This window comes from Nerophis ophidion, linkage group LG03, assembly GCF_033978795.1.
Source record: "Nerophis ophidion isolate RoL-2023_Sa linkage group LG03, RoL_Noph_v1.0, whole genome shotgun sequence".
Lineage (NCBI taxonomy): Eukaryota > Metazoa > Chordata > Actinopteri > Syngnathiformes > Syngnathidae > Nerophis > Nerophis ophidion.
This window is the reverse complement of record NC_084613.1, coordinates 30,020,480-30,040,479: the sequence shown is the minus strand read 5'-3', so window position 1 is coordinate 30,040,479 and position 20,000 is coordinate 30,020,480. Positions and strand designations below refer to the sequence as shown.

Genomic DNA, 20,000 nt, shown 5'->3' with positions numbered 1-20,000 from the left:
TTGCAGCCATGAAATTCTAAGTTGATTATTTGCAAAAAAAATAAAGTTTATGGGTTTGAAGATCAAATATCTTGTCTTTGTTGTGCCCTTAATTAAATATGGGTTGAAAAGGATTTCCAAATCATTGTATTTTGTTTATATTTACATCCAACACAATTTCCCAACTCATGGGAAACGGGGTTTGTATATATATATATCATATATACTGTGTATATATATATATATATATATATATATATATATATATATATATATATATATATATGTTAAAGTAGAGGAGCATGTGCTCTTAAAATAAATTGGGTGATTGATCTGCATTGATAAATGATTGTGAGTACAATCCCTTGCATTAAATTTGACAGTCCTAATATATACACAATGTACAAAAAAGTTAGATAACATTCTGACTGTCTTTCTCTTCTTTTATGCTGTTAGTAGACTCAAACTGATCTCACAGGTGATATTATCTGAGTTCAAACTGACTGAAGATAAATAGTAGACACAAAGGGAAGTGACTTTTCAACATCCCGTCTTGTGAAGGTTGTGGGTAACAATGCAGCTGCTTTTGGATGGAAAAAATGATTAGTCGCCATTGTGCAGCATAACTTCTAGAAATGTCACACTACTTTTAAAAAAAATGACATTTACAGGTTTGTTTCTGCCGTTGTTGATGTTTTGTACTAAAATATATATACGTATCCGGCATGCAATGTGGCGGACAAAGTCGACTCGGTAATCATCTGCCTTCTCCGGTTGTATTGGACGTCTAACAGAAGTGGGACGTGGCCTTTGCATAAAGGGAATTTGTATTATTTAGAGTCTCCTATAGTCGTTGGATGCGTCGTCTCTGTAACTGCTCACATACTTTTGTAAAGGACATAATGTCATGGCTGTGTTGAGTTTCCAATAATTTCTACAACTCTTATTCTTTTGTGATGGAGTGATTAGAACTCATACTTGTTGGTCACAAAAAACAATAATGAAGTTTGGTTCTTTTATGGATTAATTTTGGGTTTACTGAAAATGTTACCAAATCTGCTGGGTCAAAAGTATACAAACCCCATTTCCATATGAGTTGGGAAATTGTGTTAGATGTAAATATTAACGGAATACAATGATTTGCAAATCCTTTTCAACCCATATTCAGTTGAATGCACTACAAAGACAAGATATTTGATGTTCAAACTCATAAACTTTTTTTTTTTTTTGCAAATAATAATTAACTTAGAATTTCATGGCTGCAACATGTGCCAAAGTAGTTGGGAAAGGGCATGTTCACCACTGTGTTACATCACCTTTTCTTTTAACAACACTCAATAAATGTTTGGGAACTGAGGAAACTAATTGTTGAAGCTTTTAAGGTGGAATTATTTCTCGTTCTTGTTTTATGTACAGTTTCAGTCGTTCAACAGTCCGGGGTCTCCGCTGTCGTATTTTACGCTTCATAATGCGCCACATATTTTCGATGGGAGACAGGTAGTAAAGTACCCGCACTCTTTACACGTGGCTTGGCATTGTCTTGCTGAAATAAGCAGGGGCGTCCATGATAACGTTGCTTGGATGACAACATATGTTGCTCCAATACCTGTATGGACCATTCAGCATTAATAATGCCTTCACAGATGTGTAAGTTACCCATGCCTTGGGCACTAATACACCCCCATACCATCATAGATGCTGGCTTTTGAACTTTGCGCCTACAACAATCCGGATGGTTATTTTCCTCTTTGTTCTGGAGGACACCACATCCTCTGTTTCCAGATATAATTTGAAATTTGTACTTGTCAGACCACAGAACACTTTTCCACTTTGCATCAGTCCTTCTTCGATGAGCTCAGGCCCACCAAAGCCAGCGGCGTTCCTTGGTGTTGTTGATAAATGGGTTTTGCTTTGCATAGCGGAGTTTTAACGTGAACTTACAGATGCAGCAACCAACTGTAATTACTGACAGTAGTTTTATGAAGTGTTCTTTAGCCAATATGGTGATATTCTTTACACACTAATGTCGGTTTTTGATGCAGTACCGCCTGAGGGTTCAAAGGTCCATAATATCATCGCTTAGGTGCAGTGATCTCTCCAGATTCTCTGAACCTTTTGATGATTTTACAGACCGTAGATGGTAAAATACCTAAATTCTTTGCAATAGCTCATTGAAAAATGTTGTTCTAAAACTGTTCGACAATTTGCTTACAAATTGGTGACCCTCGCCCCATCCTTGTTTGTGAATTACTTAGCATTTCATGGAAGCTGCTTTTATACCCAATCATGGCACCCACCTGTTCCCAATTAGCCTGCACACCTGTGGTATGTTCCAAGTAAGTGTTTAATGAGTACTTCTTAACTTTATCAGTATTTATTGCCACCTTTCCCAACTTCTTTGTCACGTGTTGCTGGCATCAAATTCTAAAGTTAATGATTATTTGCAAAAAAAAAATGTTTATCAGTTTGAACATCAAATATGGTGTCTTTGTAGCCTATTCCACTGAATATGGGTTGAAAATGATGTGCAAGTGTTCCGTTTACATCTAACACAATTTCCCAACTCATATGGAAACAGGGTTTGTACATACAGCAATTGTCATATTTGGTTACATGTCCTTTGGCAAGTTTCACTGCAATAAGGCACTGTAGGTAGCCATCCACAAGCTTCTGGTTGAATTTTTGACCACTAATCTTGACAAAATTGGTGCAGTTCACCCTAAATTTTTTGGTTTTCCGACATGGACTTGTTTTTTCAGCATTGTACACACAATTAAGTCAGGACTTTTGAGATGGCCATTCTAATATCTCAATTCTAGGCTAATTTGACCATTTTCGACATGTGTTTGGGGTCATTGTCCTGTTGGAACACCCAACTGCGCCCAAGACCCAACCTCCAGGCTGATGATTTTAGGTGGTACTGAAAAATTTGGAGGCAGTCCTCCTTTTTCATTGTCCCATTTACTCTCTGTAAAACACCAGTTCCATTGGCAACAAAACAGCCCAGAGCATAATTGGTCCTCCACCATGCTAGACGGTAGGCGTGTTGTTCCTGCGATTAAAGGGCTTACCTTTTCTCATCCAAACATATTGCTGGGTATTGTGGCCAAACAGCTCAAATTGTGTTTCATATGACTATAGATGTTGGGATGTCGCATGGCTGCAGTTGTGTGACCTCAAGTATGCAAAAATCCAGGAGAGCAGAAAGCAGGTAAGATGATTTTAATTTCATCAAAGTAAAAGATATAAACAGAAAGCAGTCTTGCATGGAGATGTTCCCAACATAGGTTTTAACTTCGAGCACTGAGGAGTGCTCGAGTGAAACATAAATAGACCTATGTTGATTGACCGCAGCTGAGGACCGCTGCCAATCAACGGCGAGTGTGACAAAAACAGTGCTCAGCGGAGTAAACAGGAAGTATGACAAAATAAGAGCACTGAACAGGAAACAAAGTACAAAACACGAAAAACTATCAGAAAGTAAGTGACAGATCGTTACAGGACCTCCCCCTCAAGGAACAGATACCAGATGTTCCCTGGAAAAGAAAAATGGAAAAAAATGTCCACAAAGTAAGGGAGGATGGAAGGAGGATTTGGTGGAAGGTCGCCAAACCTCGTGTCCCCGCAGCCAGCGAGGGAAAGTCAGGTGGCGACGGCGCGTAGAGCGCCGCTGGAACTGGCGGGGCGGGCGGCCACGGAACAGCCACATCATTGGCCGAAAAAGAGACGAGTGCATCCCGCGAGGAGGACGCCCAGGGCACGGCCACATCCGCGGCTGACGTGGAGGCGGGCGCGCTGAAGCAGGCCCGGAGACAGCAGACAAAGCGGCGGGGGCTGCAGCCAAAACAGATACCTCTGCAGGAGGCGGCTGAGGAGCCGATGTTGGTGCCGGCGTGGAAGCGGCAGACGTCATCAACGGCGTGGAAGCGGCAGACGTCATCAACGGCGTGGAAGCGGCAGACGTCATCAACGGCGTGGAAGCGGCAGACGTCATCAACGGCGTGAAAGCGGCAGACGTCATCGGCGGCGTGAAAGCGGCAGACGTCATCGGCGGCGTGAAAGCGGCAGACGTCATCGGCGGCGTGAAAGCGGCAGACGTCATCGGCGGCGTGAAAGCGGCAGACGTCATCGGCGGCGTGAAAGCGGCAGACGTCATCGGCGGCGTGAAAGCGGCAGACGTCATCGGCGGCGTGAAAGCGGCAGACGTCATCGGCGGCGTGAAAGCGGCAGACGTCATCAACGGCGTGGAAGCAACAGACGTCATCGGCGGCGTTGAAGCGGCAGGCGTCATCGGAGGCGTGATTGTTGCAGATGTCATCGGCGGCGTGAAAGCGGCAGATGACGCCGGGCGAGGAGCAGCAAATGCTGGCCGAGGAATAGCGGATGCCGGCGGTGACGAAGCCCGGCGTGGTGCTGCTCTTGGCGGCGTTGGGGCTCGGCGTGGAGCCGGCGTTGGGGCTCGGCGTGGAGCCGGCGTTGGGGCTCGGCGTGGAGCCGGCGTTGGGGCTCGGCGTGGAGCCGGCGTTGGGGCTCGGCGTGGAGCCGGCGTTGGGGCTCGGCGTGGAGCCGGCGTTGGGGCTCGGCGTGGAGCCGGCGTTGGGGCTAGGCGAAAGCCCGCTAGGGACGTAGATGTCTCCGTGGAAGGAGACGCTGGCGGGGATGACAGCGGTGTGTGCCTGGCTGCACCGCAGTGTATAGTGGGCCCCCCTCCACTAGGTGGCTGCCAGACACCGTTCACACATGCGGGAAAACGTGCCTGCTCGTCGGAGTCCCCCGGTGCGAAAACCAGGGACGGGCGGGAGGGGACCAGGAGGAGGGACGAAGACACGTCCCGTGCCGAGTCCCAGCAGGAGGACAAAAGCGACCTCACTGTGGGCTCCACTGGAGCTCTCGGCGAACCAAAAAAGAGAGCGGGAGCTGGCAAAAAGAGCAGCCGGGGAGCAGCCGCTGGAAGCTGCGTAGGAGCAGGGAGAAGCAGCTCAGCAGACGACGGGAAGGATGGCGGCGGCGGACGTGCCGGTCGGAGAGCCGCAGTCGGCGACGGAGCCGCAGGAGCCGCGAGACGTGAAGGAGGAGGCGGGCGCGCCGGTCGGTGAGCCGTAGCCGGCAGCGTTGCCGAGAGGAAGGATGGCGGCGGAGGACGCGCCGGTCGGAGAGCCGTAGCCGGTAGCGTTGCCGCGGGAGCCGCGAGGCATGCAGGAAGTGGCGGACGCGCCGGTCGGAGAGCCGAAGCCGGTGGCGTTGCCGCGGGGAGAGGGTCCGCGTCTGTAGGCTGGGACCGCACAAACCTGGCCTTCAAGTCCTCCAGGAATTGTGCGGTCCAGAACGTCGGCTGAGGATTGCCGACAGGGATTCTCGCGAGGTCACAATTTTCTGGCTCGAAGTTACTGTTGGGATGTCGCATGGCTGCAGTTGTGTGACCTCAAGTATGCAAAAATCCAGGAGAGCAGAAAGCAGGTAAGATGATTTTAATTTCATCAAAGTAAAAGATATAAACAGAAAGCAGTCTTGCATGGAGATGTTCCCAACATAGGTTTTAACTTCGAGCACTGAGGAGTGCTCGAGTGAAACATAAATAGACCTATGTTGATTGACCGCAGCTGAGGACCGCTGCCAATCAACGGCGAGTGTGACAAAAACAGTGCTCAGCGGAGTAAACAGGAAGTATGACAAAATAAGAGCACTGAACAGGAAACAAAGTACAAAACACGAAAAACTATCAGAAAGTAAGTGACAGATCGTTACAATAGAACTTTCCTCCAGAAGGTTTACTTATCTTTGTCCCATTTACAGACAGTAAATGGGTCAATGAAAAAGGAAGATTACCTCCAAATTCTTCAGGACAACCTAAAATCATCAGCCCGGAGGTTGGGTCTTAGGCACAGTTGGGTGTTTCAACAGGACAATGACCCCAAACACATGTCAAAAGTTGTAAAGGAATGGCTAAATCAGGCTAGAATTACAGTTTTAGAATGCCCTTCCCAAAGTCCTGACTTAAACATGTGGACAATGCTGAAGAAAGAAGTCCATGTCAGAAAACCAACAAATTTAGCTGAACTACGCCAATTTTGTCAAGAGGAGTGGTCAAAAATTCAACCAGAAGCATGTGGATGACTACCAAAAGCGCCTTATTGCAGCGAAACTTGCCAAGGGACATGTAACCAAATATTAACATTGGTTTGTGAAAGTTTTTTGTGACCAACAAGTATTTGCTCTAATCACTCTATAACAAAAAAATATAGTTGTAGAAATTATTGGAAACTCAAGACAGCCATGACATTATGTTCATTGTGTGTATGTAAACTTTTGATCGCAACTGTATGTTACCATTAGTGGATTAATAGAACATATATATACATATATATATATATATATATATATATATATATATATATATATATATATATATATATATATATATATATATATATATATATATATATATATATACATGTGTGTACATTTGTCTGAAAAAACAATTATATTAAATACAAATTGTTTCGAGGAATTTGGTTACGTCATAATGTGCTGAAAGCTGTAAGGGGATGGGATATAACGTTCAAAAAGGGGTCTACAAGGTTTCCCATGCCAATGACCCCCAAAATGATGGAGAGATGGACCCCTTTTTTATATATCCTGTATAATGTTGTATTTTAAATGAACTTGGTCGTAAAAGTACTTTGATATTATGCAATACTCAGATTTTCAAATAATATAGTATAGTCCCGCCAATAGCCAGCTAACAACTAGCACGCTAATCACTTGCTGAAAACTCAAGCGCTAATCGGTAGCTTGCAGTTTGTGCAGCTAATCGCTTGCTGAAAATTGGTGCCCTAATTGCTGGCTTTCTTAAATGCTAACATGAATATAGTAATATGATTGTTGTATTAAAATATCCACGTTTTAATTTCAAAACTGCAAAGTACTGTTTTCATATTAAGCTGCTAAACATACTTTGTTATTGTGCAATATACCAAAATATTCAAAGAAGATAGTAAAACGTAGCTAAAAGCCAACTGACAACCAGCACGCTAATCAATAGCTGACAACTGGTCTGCTAATCGCCAGCTGACAAGTGACATGTTAACTCGCACGCTAATCGCTGGATGACAATTAGCACGCTAACCACTAGCTGACAACTATCGCACTAATCGCTAGTTGACAACCCGCGCACCAATCATCAACTTACAAGTTGGTAGCTGACAACTGGTTTGCTAATCCTTACCTGACAAGTGGTGCTCTAATCGCTAGGTGACCAGTAGAGCACTAATTGCTAGCTCTAAGTGCTGCGCTAATTGCTAGCCAACAACTGGCATGCTAAACACTAGCTGAACACTGGCCTGTTAATCGCTAGTTGACAACTGGCCTGTTAATCGCTGTCTTAAAACTGACGTGTATATTTTTAGATGACAACATGTGTGCTAATTGCTAGCTGACAACTGCTGCAATTGCTAGCTGACAATTGGTGCGCTATTTGTTTGCAGGTAACTAGGACATTAATGGCTATTCATCATAAATGCTAACATGAATATAATTATACAATGTTATATTTGTGTTGGTATTTCAAACCTGCAAGGTACATTAAAGGAGCCATATGTAATAATGTGGCCAGAAATTGTACTGCAATCACGGTTAAAATTCTGTAGTCCCCTCCCTCTCTCCCTGACTGAGGTTGCCAGATACGCAGCCAAATCCGCCTGGAACGACTGGGCTACTCCAAGGAACTTGAAACTTCCACTGCCTCTTTCTAGGGGTTGAGGTGCTCGGACCATATTAGCTGAATAGACAAGTGTTTTGTCAATAACAAACCTCTAACCAACACATTTTGTACAGAAATGAGGCTATTTTCAGGAAGAAGTATCATCATGCCTGCGTACAATATCACAACAATCATATAGTTATTGTCAGTGCTATCAGAAAACAAAGACTAAAACAAACTTCAACCAACGCGAGCAATGGTTATCCTGGTGAAAATAAGAAGAGCAGGCTTAGCAGCCTAATGTACGCCCAAAACTAAAGATATGCCCATATGTTACTGTTTCAAACATTTCCGATTGCCATATAACTCGGTACATGTAGTCCACAATATGCAAACACGAATGAGGAATTATTTTATCATGTGATTTGGGTGTCTCCATACGCTTCACATTGCCATGATGACATAATGTTGGAACCCATTTCCTCAGCGTGTCAGCATATTGAGAAGGAAATACAGACACTACCCATATCCACATAGGTTTTAATAGTCCAAAATATATATTTGTCCTGTCAGTTGGATGACACATCAACATACATGCTAACATGCCTAAATTTTCCCCGTTAGCCTGTATGTCGATGTGTCATTGACCGGGCTAGGATGCTAAGCATTGGTTACAAGAACATACTAGGTTTGTTAGACAAGATCATACACTGTATTGAACAATAAATAATTTAGCAAGTTTGATGTCAGATGAAAACATCTTTCAAAGGCATCCCCGATAAAAATCCTGGTTTTGTTCCCGGCTTTGTCATGAATAAGTGGAGAATGGTAACTTTTATATTTACTAAGCTCTGACATGTTTAGTAACTTTACCAGTGGCAGTAGTTAGACCAAGATGGCAGTGCATAACTTGCAAGCTGGATGTGACACACTCATAGACTTTCTAATTGGTCAAATGGTGGAGGGCGGGACATCGAAATGAAAACAACAACATTTCGGGGCTGTAAATTTAATTTTGAAATGAGCATATCCCTAACTACTATTATCAGTTATAGAAGCATTGGAAAAGAAGACGATTTATTAATGCATTTCCACTTGACATGAAATTATTACTTTTGGCTCCTTTAGGTAGACTTAGACTTTGACTTCCTTTTATTGTGATTCAAATTTGAAATTTACAATACAGATAAGAACAACAGTTTGTTCCATTAGCTCATTGTAGTGCAGGGCAAACGTTGCAGATATAAATAAATAGATTACTGTACAGATAAATATATTGCACTCTTGCATATGCATCCATGTTTATGGATGTATGTTATATTGTCTTTATATTCCCTGCGAGTTAATCCATTTTTGGGGGGAATTGAGGGGATTATCAAGAGTTTTATGGTCTGAGGGAAGAAGCTGTTACAGAATTTGGAGATTATGTTTGGGAGGCTGTGGAATCTCTTTTTTAGAGTCCAGCAGTGAAAACAGTCCTTGGTAGGGTGTCCATGCCACTATTTCTAAACCACTACAGTACGCCCAATCAATTCTAATGTGTATTGAAAAACATATTTAATGTATGGAAAATGTTTTAATGTTTTTAAAAAAAGTCTAATCGGCTTAACATTCACAACCGCTTGCAGTATTTCTGCTCCTTTGGTTGCTGTAGTGTTGCACAATATACAGGTGCTGTTCATATTATTAGAATATCATGAAATGTTGATTTATTTCAGTAATTATATTCAGAACGTGAAACTTACATATTATATCAATTCATTACACAGATAGTGATATATTTGAAATGTTTATTTCATTAAATGTTGATGATTAGTACTGACAATTACTGAAAATCCCAAATTCAGTGTCTCAGAAAATTTGAATATTAGTTACGACTAGAACCAAAAAATATTTTTTAGAAATGTGGGCCAACTGAAAAGTATGAACATGGAAAGTTTCAGCATGTACGGCAATCAATACTTAGTTGCAGCTCCTTTTGGCTGAATTGCTGCAGCAATACGGCGTGGCATGGAGTCGACTAGTCTGTTGCACTCAGGTGTTATGAGAGCCCAGGTTGCTTTAATAGTGGCCTTCAGCTCTTCAGCATTATTGGGTCTGGCATCTCGCATCTTCCGCTTCACAATACCCTATAGGTTTCCTATGGGGTTAAGGTCAGGTGAGTTTGCAGGCCAATCAAGAACAGGGATACCATGGTCCTTAAACCAGGTACTGGTAGATTTGGCACTGTGTGCAGGTGTCAAGTCATGTTGGAAAATGAAATCTTCACCTCCATAAAATTGGTCCGCGGCAGGCAGCATAAAGTGTTCTAAAACTTCCTGGTAGACTGCTGCATTGACCTCAGGAAACACAGTGGACCAACACCAGCAGATGACATGGCACCCCAGACCATTACCGATTGTGGAAATTTGACACTGGACTTCAGGCAACGTGGATTTCTGTGCCTCTCCTGTCTTTCTCCAGACTCTGGGACCTTGATTTCCAAAGGAGATACAAAATTTACTTTCATCTGAAAACATAACTTTGGACCTTTCAGCAGCAGTCCAGTCCTTTTTGTCTTGAGCCCAGGCGAGACGCTTTTGACATTGTCTCTTATTCAAGAGTGGCTTTACACAAGGAATGCGACTGCTGAAGCCCATATCTTGCATACGTCGGTGCGTGGTGGTTCTTGAAGCACTGACTCCAGCTGCAGTCCACTCTTTGTGGATCTCCCCCACATTTTTGAATCGGTTTTGTTTGACAATCCTCTCCAGGGCGAGGTTATCCCTCTTGCTTGTCCACTTTTTTCTACCACATCTTTGTCTTCCCTTCGCCTCTCTATTAATGTGCTTGGACACAGAGCTCTGGGAACATCCAACCTCTTTGGCAATGACCTTTTGTGTCTTGCCCTCCTTCATTAAAGTATCAATGGTCATCTTTTGGACAGTTGTCAAGTCAGCAGTCTTCCCCATGATTGTGTGTCATACAGAATCAAAACGAGAGACCATTTAAAGGCTTTTCCAGGTGTTTTGAGTTAGTTAGCTAATTAGAGTGTGGCACCAGGTGTCTTCAATATCTGACCTTTTCACCATATTCTAATTTTCTGAGATGTTGAATTTAGGGTTTTCATTGGTTGTCAGCTATAATCATCTCCTTTTTGGCAAAAAACACTTGAAATGTATTAGTCTGTTTGGAATGAATGTATATATTCTACAAGTTTGACTTTCTAAATGGAATTAATGAAATAAATCAACTTTTTCATGATATTCTAATAATATGACCAGCACCTGTACAGTAGCTTAAGCAATAATAATCATCCATCCATCCATCCATTTCCTACCGCTTGTCCCTTTAGGAATCGTGGGGGGTACTGGAAACTACCTCAGCTACATTTGGGCGGAAGTCGGCGTACACCCTGGACAAGTTGCCACCTCATGCAGGGAAATAACTCCTACAACGTCAATCAATTCCTCTACTTCACCTGGTCAGCAGGTCTTGCTGAGTTTTCAGATAATCAAAACTATCCATCCATCCATCCATCCATCCATCCATTCATCCATTTTCTACCGCTTATTCCCTTTTGGGTTCGCGGGGGGCGCTGGCGCCTATATCAGCTACAATCGGGCAGAAGGCGGGGTACACAGATCCCAAGGCTGGGATTGAACTCAGGACTGCAGGACCTTCGTATTGTGAGGCAGACGCACTAACCCCTCTGCCACCGTGAAACTAAGATCCTAAAATCCCACTTTGCTAGATTCAGTGTAAAAGGCGCCGGTGGAAAAAAAAGGTTGAATGCACACATTTTTGGGGTGTGTGAAGGAGTTTGGTACGAAGGCATACCTTGTGAGTCAGGGCGTGTTGCCGCAGGTGATGGATCTGCACAAACTCCATGCCGCACTCCGGGCAGACGTAAGGCCGTAAGTTCTGGTGCTTCATCAAGTGGTTCTGCAGCTGACTGCGGTAAGAGAAGGATTTGTGGCACTCGGTGCACTGGTACGTGGTGGGGCCCTGATGGCTGCTCAGGTGACGCTTGAGGTGCGCGTACGTGGGGAACTCCATGCCACACTGCGTGCAGACGTGGCACTGCCCGTTCTCGTGCTTGCTCTCATGGGTCCTCAGCTCGCTGGGGTAGGCGAAGCCGCGGCCGCAGAAGCGGCAGCTGTAGGGCTTGACGTCGGTGTGTTGCAGCATGTGTCTCTTCAGGTGGCTGGTCTGCGTGAAAGCCTTCTCGCACACGGTGCATTTGTGGGGCCGAGTTCCCTGGTGGGTCAGCAGGTGAGTTTGGAGGTGGCTGGGCTGCTTGAAGAGCTTCCCGCAGTGAATACATTCGTGTGGCTTAATTCCGTTGTGGCCCAGGATGTGCGTGACCAGGTTGTATTTAGACGTGTACGACTTCTCGCACATTCGGCACTTCCAGCGTTTTAGACCCTCCCCCACATCTACGCAGTAAGACTCGTCAATCTGCACGTTGATGTCCAGTCGGTCGATTTGCATTCGCCTGGCGAGCCCCTCCGGGTCGGACCACAGCATGGCCTGACCGTTCTCTTCAAACTCCCTCGGCAGCGTCATGTCAGCGGGCTCATAAGCCGCCTCGTTAGGTTCATAATATTTGTTCTCCGGAGGTTCAGCAGTTTCCCCACTGGTCTTAAGATTTAGAGCCTCCTCTTCTGGCTCTTCCTTCCTGTTCCTAACAGAGTGCTCCTCTTCTCCTTCTCCCTGTGCTCCTCGCACACATGAAGGACAGTTTCTGCACAGCTGCTCCTCCTTCAGAGAACCTTGTCGGGTGGCGATTGAATCCTCCTGCTCGGCAGGGCTACACTTGTTGTTCAAGTGCACGCAAGCATCCGCCTCAGTCAGTTCACCTTTCACCTCTGGTGCTTTGGGCGGGTAAGCCACTATCTCTACGTCGCTCCGGGGTCTCTTGGTCCTCCCGCGTCTCCTCTCACCATGAGGCTCCGGTTCCCCAGCAGGCTCAGGCAGGTAGTCCCCGTTGGCGCCTATCAGCTGGTCAGTGTACTCGTACTCCATGGCCTCCGCCGGCGGAGGAGGACCCTCTTTGGACTCCCCCTTGTAAAAGCCATTCGGAGCAATCGTGGCCCCGAAAATTTCGTTTTGAGAGATGAGTCCGAGAACGGCTGCCTGAGCTAGAGAGAGAACCACCACAGGTTCCGTCTGTGTGCTCACGTCCATTTGGCCTTCAGTCACCTTTGGGTAGGTCCGCACCATTTGTACGCCCTCCTCTTCCTGGAAGAAACATAGAATCAGAAATAACATAGAAGCTGCAGTGGACTTATTTCCACTTCAATCGTTATCCAATCTGATCTTACACAATATTTGCTCGTAGAAACCCATTTCCTCTCATGATTTTCGTCACTTGCCTTTGAATACAAAAAAAAAGAGCTGTAAAAATGATCAGTGTCTCAGAAAAGTCCCTCATTAACTGTTTTCATATCTTAGTGGACTAGTATTGTCCCGATACCAATATTTTGGTACAGGTACCAAAATTATTTAGATACTTTTTTGGTACTTTTCGGTAATTTGCTAAATAAGGGGGAACACAAAATATGGCATTATTGGCTTTATTTTAACCAAAAATCTTAGGGTACTTTAAACATATGTTTCTTATTGCAAGTTTGTCCTTAAGTAAAATAGTGAACATACAAGACAACTTGTCTTTATTAGTAAGTAAGCAAACACAGGCTCTTAAATAGTCTGCTGACATTTGCAGTAACAAATTTTGTTATTTATCATTCTATTATTTTGTCAAAATAATTGAAGACAAGTGGAAGAAAATAAATTATTAATCTACTTGTTCATTTACTGTTAATATCTGCTTATGTTCTCTTTGAGCATGTTCTATCTACGCTTTTGTTCAAATGTAATAATCACTTAATATTCTGTTGTTTGATACTTTACATTAGTTTTGGATGATACCACACATTTGGGTATCAATCCGATACCAAGTAGTTACAGAATCATACATTTGGTTATATTCAAAGTCCTCATGTGTCCAGGGACATATTTCCTGAGTTTATAAACATAATATGAATTTAAAAAAAACAAAAGATGTTGTGATGCAAAAAAATATCGATGTAATCATAGTAGTATCGACTAGATACGCTATTGTACTTGATATCATTACAGTGGATGTCAGGTGTAGATCCACCCATGGTATTTGTTTATATTTAACGTCGGTTTAGCTATTCCTCCTCCTGCAGGGATGATACTTGTAAGAAACTTTCTTTGTCGCCATGGAGACGAGGATTAGTGATTTAGAAATAGCTAAAACACTGCCGACGGCGTATGGATGTTAGCCGCTAGCTAGCTAGCCATGTCCTTAAGCACCTCTTCATGAGGGTCTCTCAGTGTTATAACTTCACCTTTATTGTTAGTTTTTAAGCCAAAATGCGTCCGTTCTCCCTTTTCTGTCCACACATTGTGTCTGCTTGTAAGTACTCTGTGTGTGTGCGCTTCCAAAAATGCTCGTCTGCTCGTACAACCATCAATGTCATGACGTGACGACGACGAGGGGTTGGGGTTTTTTTTGTTTTTTTTTTGGGGTGGGCGGTTGGCACATCTGTACTTTTCTGATGCGGTATAGTACCGAATATGATTCATTAGTATCACAGTACTATTCTAATACCGGTATACCCTATAATGGACAATAGTACAAAACAGGGGTGGCCATCAGGTTTAATGTGTCGGTCGATCGCCAGGCGTTTACACAAATAGACCTAAAAATACCCAAACATCAATCTTTACTATGACGTCACATTCGTCACTTGATTGACATTCAAGGCCACCGAAAGTGTTGTGAGATGATGCTGGCTGCTGCCAGCTCAGTATTAAGAAAAAAAAAAAAAGACCGTCAGGAACACAAGAAACACTTTTTATTCCAGCACAGCTGCCGTCAAAAATGTAACCTCACAGTTCTCGTCTTCACAATGAAAGTGCTGCTCCACCCTGCCAGCGTTAACCAAATAAGGGTCACTCCAGTGAACGATCTAATGTATTTCTTGTAAAGTGTAAAAAATAAATAAATAAATAAATGATAAATGGGTTGTACTTGTATAGCGCTTTTCTACCTTCAAGGTACTCAAAGCGCTTTGACACTACTTCCACATTTACCCATTCAAACACACATTCACACACTGATGTAGGGAGCTGCCATGCAAGGCGCTAACCACCACCCAACAGGGGCAAGGGTGAAGTGTCTTGCTCAGGACACAATGGACGTGACGAGGTGGGTACTACTAGGTGGGGATTGAACCAGGGACCCTCGGGTTGCGTACACCCACTCTTTCACTGCGCCACGCAGTATGTTGCACAAATAATAAAAAACTAAAAAACAACCACTTCCATGTGGTATAGGAAAAAGAGGATAACTTTTTTTCCCCTCCACAATGTGAATTAAAAGTTGTGGAATTTGCTACCAACAACTATTAATCATGTTTAATTCCAATCATTGCAAGTCATCAGAATAAGGTAATACATCAAATGATTTTCCCGTCTTCAAGAAAGAAAGGAATCTATATGCATTTAGCATGTTTGTCATTTTGTAATTGGCCAACAGTTTGGACACACCTTCTCATTCAATGGGTTTTCTTTATTTTCATGACTATTTACATTGTAGATTGTCACTGGAGGAATCAAAACTATGATTGAACACATGTGGAGTTATGTACTTAACAAAAAAAGGGGAAATAACTGAAAACACGTTTTTTTATTCTGGTTTCTTCAAAATAGCCACCCTTTGCTCTGATTACTGCTTTGCACACTTTGCATTCTCTCGAAGAGCTCCAAGCACACCAGTGCAGCAAAAACCATTTCAAGTGACTACCTAGTGAAGCTAATCGAGAGAATGCCAAAAGTGTGCGTAAAAGTAATCAGAGCAAAAGGGGGCTATTTTGAGGAATCTAGAATATAAAACATGTTTTTAGTTATTTCAACTTTTTTTGTTAAGTACATAACTCCACATGTGTTCATTCATAGTTTTGATGCCTTCAGTGACAATCTACAATGTAAATAGTCATGAAAATAAAGAAAACACATTGAATGAAACTATTGGCCTGTACTGCATATGTATATATTTATATATGTATATATGTATATGTATACATATATGTATATATGTGTGTTTACTGTATATATGTATATGTATACATATATGTATATATGTATATATATATATATATATGTATGTTTACTGTATATATGTATATGTATGTATATATATATGTATGTATATGTATATATATATATGTATATATGTATGTATACTGTATATATACATATATATATATATATATATATATATATATATATATATATATATATATATATATATATATATATATATATATATATATATATATATATATATATACAGTATATATATATATATCCAAAGACATGCACCTGGGGATAAGTTGATTGGCAACACTAAATTGGCCCTAGTGTGTGAATGTGAGTGTGAATGTTGTCTGTCTATCTGTGTTGGCCCTGCGATGAGGTGGCGACTTGTCCAGGGTGTACCCTGCCTTCTGCCCGATTGCAGCTGAGATAGGCGCCAGCGCCCCCCGCGACCCCGAAAGGGAATAAGCGGTAGAAAATGGATGGATGGATGGATGGATATATATCCAAAGACATGCACCTGGGGATAGGTTGATTGGCAACACTAAATTGGCCCTAGTGTGTGAATGTGGGTGTGAATGTTGTCTGTCTCTCTGTGTTGGGCCTGCGATGAGATAGCGACTTGTCCAGGGTGTACCCCGCCTTCCGCCCGATTGAAGCTGAGATAGGCGCCAGCACCCCCTGCGACCCCAAAAGCGAATAAGCGGTAGGAAATGGTTGGATATATAAATATATATATATATATATATATATATATATATATATATATATTAGGGGTGTGGGAAAAAATCGATTTGAATACGAATCGAATTGAATACGTTGTGCGATTCAGAATCGATTCTCATTTGAAAAAAATCTATTTTATTTTTAAATTTTAATTTGTGTGTTTTTTTTTATTCAATCCAACAAACCACTACACAGCAATACCATAACAATGCAATTCAATTCCAAAACCAAACCCGACCCAGCAACACTCAGAACTGCAATAAGGACACAAACACGACACAGAACAAACAAAAGTAGTGAAAAAAAAAAGAATATTATCAACAACAGTATCAATATTAGTTATGATTTCAGCATAGCAGTGATTAAAAATCCCTCATTGACATTATAATTAGACATTTATAAAAATTAAAAAAAAGAACAATAGTGTCACAGTGGCTTACACTTGCATCACATCTCATAAGCTTGACAACACACTGTGTCCAATATTTTCACAAAGATAAAATAAGTCATATTTTTGGTTCGTTTAATAGTTAAAACAAATTTACATTATTTGCAATCAGTTGATAAAACATTGTCCTTTACAATTATAAAAGTTTTTTTTTTTAAATCTACTACTCTGCTAGCATGTCAGCAGACTAGGGTAGATCCTGCTGAAATCCTATGTATTGAATGAATACAGAATCGTTTTTAATCGGAAAAATATCGTTTTTGAATCGAGAATCGAATTGAAAAAAATCGATATATTATCAAATCGTGACCCCAAGAATCGATGGGACACCCAAAGATTCACGGCCCTAATATATATATATATATATATATATATATATATATATATATATATATATTAGAGGTGGGCAAATCAATGCGTTAATTACGCGTTAACTCATCAATCTATTAACGCAGACAATTATTTTATCGCACATTTGCATATGTTGTTTACATGCTTTTATTTTGTTAACGCCTTTTCTTAACAAGATGGCGGCGCCCGGACGGGCTTCAGCGTCGAGGGACTCTTGGTAAAGATGGAACATTTGGCAAAAATACCGGACAATTCTGCAAATTTCATGGCTGGCTTACAGCGTGGTCCCTCCGGGATCACTTACGACCGCCATACAATTCTGAAGGTGGATAGATCGGGCCGTTTTGGATTGAATGACGCGTGCTTGCTAGACCGGCTAGCTAGCATGGGAATACTTTGCCGGCTACATCCATCGGCCTGTGAAGCAGTGGAGTATATGTGTTGTCTTTCTATTTATGAATAATGCAGACGAGACGTGTTGGCTGAGTTCTTAACGTTTGCTTTCAGAGCGTGCATATCACAACATACAAGATGCCGTCATGGCGACACAACCTATACCGGGCTACCGCGCATGCTCGTCACTCCTGTTGCATGCTGGGTAGGGTAGTTATTTTTTTCCCTGGCTCATAACATCACAATATAGTAACATGTATATGATGCGTTCAGTTTATCAAAGCACCAAGCAAACAATCGGAAAATTCCCATCATATCAATTCCTAGATATGGTCATAATTATTTTAAGTGCACTACGCAGAATAAACACAACATTATTAATATTGCTACTACGGATAATTTGATCAAAAATTCCCTAAAACAGCCCACTACCTATAATATAGGTTTTTTAAACATAAGATTTCTGCTGTTACCTCAGAAATTGCCTGTTCGGATGTTATGATTGTGGCTCAGAGATTTGTATGTAGATTATATTTATTTTCCATAACAAACAGGATAACTTAAATACCCTGGCAGTGGCAATAAGCTTAAATGTTTGTATTTACATTTTTTGAGTTGATTTTCATAAAATATGCTATTTAACTGCTACTGTTTAACAAGGACTGATTTAAATTGTGTTTGCACAACAAATGTTTTGGCGCTTTTGTTCATGTGGGAGAATATTCCAATAAAGGGGCACTACACACTACTTTTGAATTCATTATTGGGCTTTGCGTATACAATGCAGTTAATCGCGATGAATCAGAGAAATAGTGCGATTAACTTCGATTAAAATTTTTAATCGTTGCCCAGCCCTAATATATATATATATATATATATATATATATATATATATATATATATATATATATATATATATATATATATATATATATATATATACATATATAAATATAAATATATATATATATATATATATATATATATATATACGTATAGTGAAGTGAATTACATTTATATAGCGCTTTTCTCAAGTGACTCAAAGCGCTTTACATTGTGAAACCCAATATCTAAGTTACATTTAAAACCAGTGTGGGTGGCACTGGGAGCAGGTGGGTAAAGTGCCTTGCCCAAGGACACAACGGCAGTGACTAGGATGGTGCAAGCTTGGATCGAACCTGCAACCCTCAAGTTGCTGGCACGGCCGCTCTACCAACCGAGCTATACCGCCCCGGTATACATATATATATACCTACATATATATATATATATACACATATGTATATATATATATATATATATATATATATATATATATATATGTGTATATATATATATATATATATATATATATATATATATATATATATACATATATATATATATGTATATATATGTATATATATATATATATACATATATATATATATATATATGTATATATATATATATATATACATATATATATATATATATATATATATATATATACATATATATATATATATATATATATATATATATATATACATATATATATATATATATATATATATATATGTATATATATATATATATATATATATATATATATATATGTAGGTGTGGGAAAAATCACAAGACGACTTCATCTCTACAGAACTGTTTCATATTGCGCTCTACCACGGTATCGAGCACTATTCTCTGGATAATCCAATCAAGACATATATATATATATATATATATATATATATATATATATATATATATATATATATATATATATATATATATATGTTGTGAATTTGCATCAGAAACAAAGTTTTATTTTAGAAAGGTGCACTAAATAAAAACATTACAAAAATAATAAAAACTCATAATCAACTGAAAGATTTGAAGTTTATTTCAAGATTTACGCGTGAAAAGTGGAAAAAAAATAACACTTGACTGATTACTGCTTTGTACACTTTTGGCATTCTCTCGATGAGCGTCAAGAGGTAGTCACCTGAAATGGTTTTCACTTCACAGGTGTGCTTCAAGCTCATCAAAAAATAATAGTGAATTAAAATCAATTATTGACCTATTTAAAGCTACTATAAAAAAAAAAAAACTTAAAAAAAAATGATAGAAATGCATAATCAACTAATAGATTTGAAGTTTATCTCAAGATTTAAGCGTTGAAAGTGAAAAAAATAACGTGTGACTTATTTTTGGGTATTTTCATTTAATCTGTAATTGCACACAAAATAATAATGAATCAAAATCAATGTCGTTATGAATTGATGACTTCACATCAACTTGCTGGAAAATTTT

General features: G+C 40.6%; 1 protein-coding gene across 2 annotated transcripts in view; it reads right to left on the bottom strand.

Moving 5' to 3' along the window:
- znf710a (zinc finger protein 710a) overlaps positions 1 to 20,000 on the bottom strand; it is a 39,797-nt gene that overhangs the window by 17,376 nt on the left and 2,421 nt on the right. Inside the window, exons 2-3 of one of the 2 annotated variants that reach the window (XM_061894810.1) lie at positions 12,985 to 13,035; positions 11,498 to 12,901 (exon numbers count right to left, since the gene is read on the bottom strand). In XM_061894810.1, the coding sequence (XP_061750794.1) occupies positions 11,498 to 12,901; positions 12,985 to 13,035 (1,455 nt within the window). The remainder of the gene's footprint in view (positions 1 to 11,497; positions 12,902 to 12,984; positions 13,036 to 20,000) is intronic. The other variant, XM_061894811.1, reaches the window with a different exon arrangement.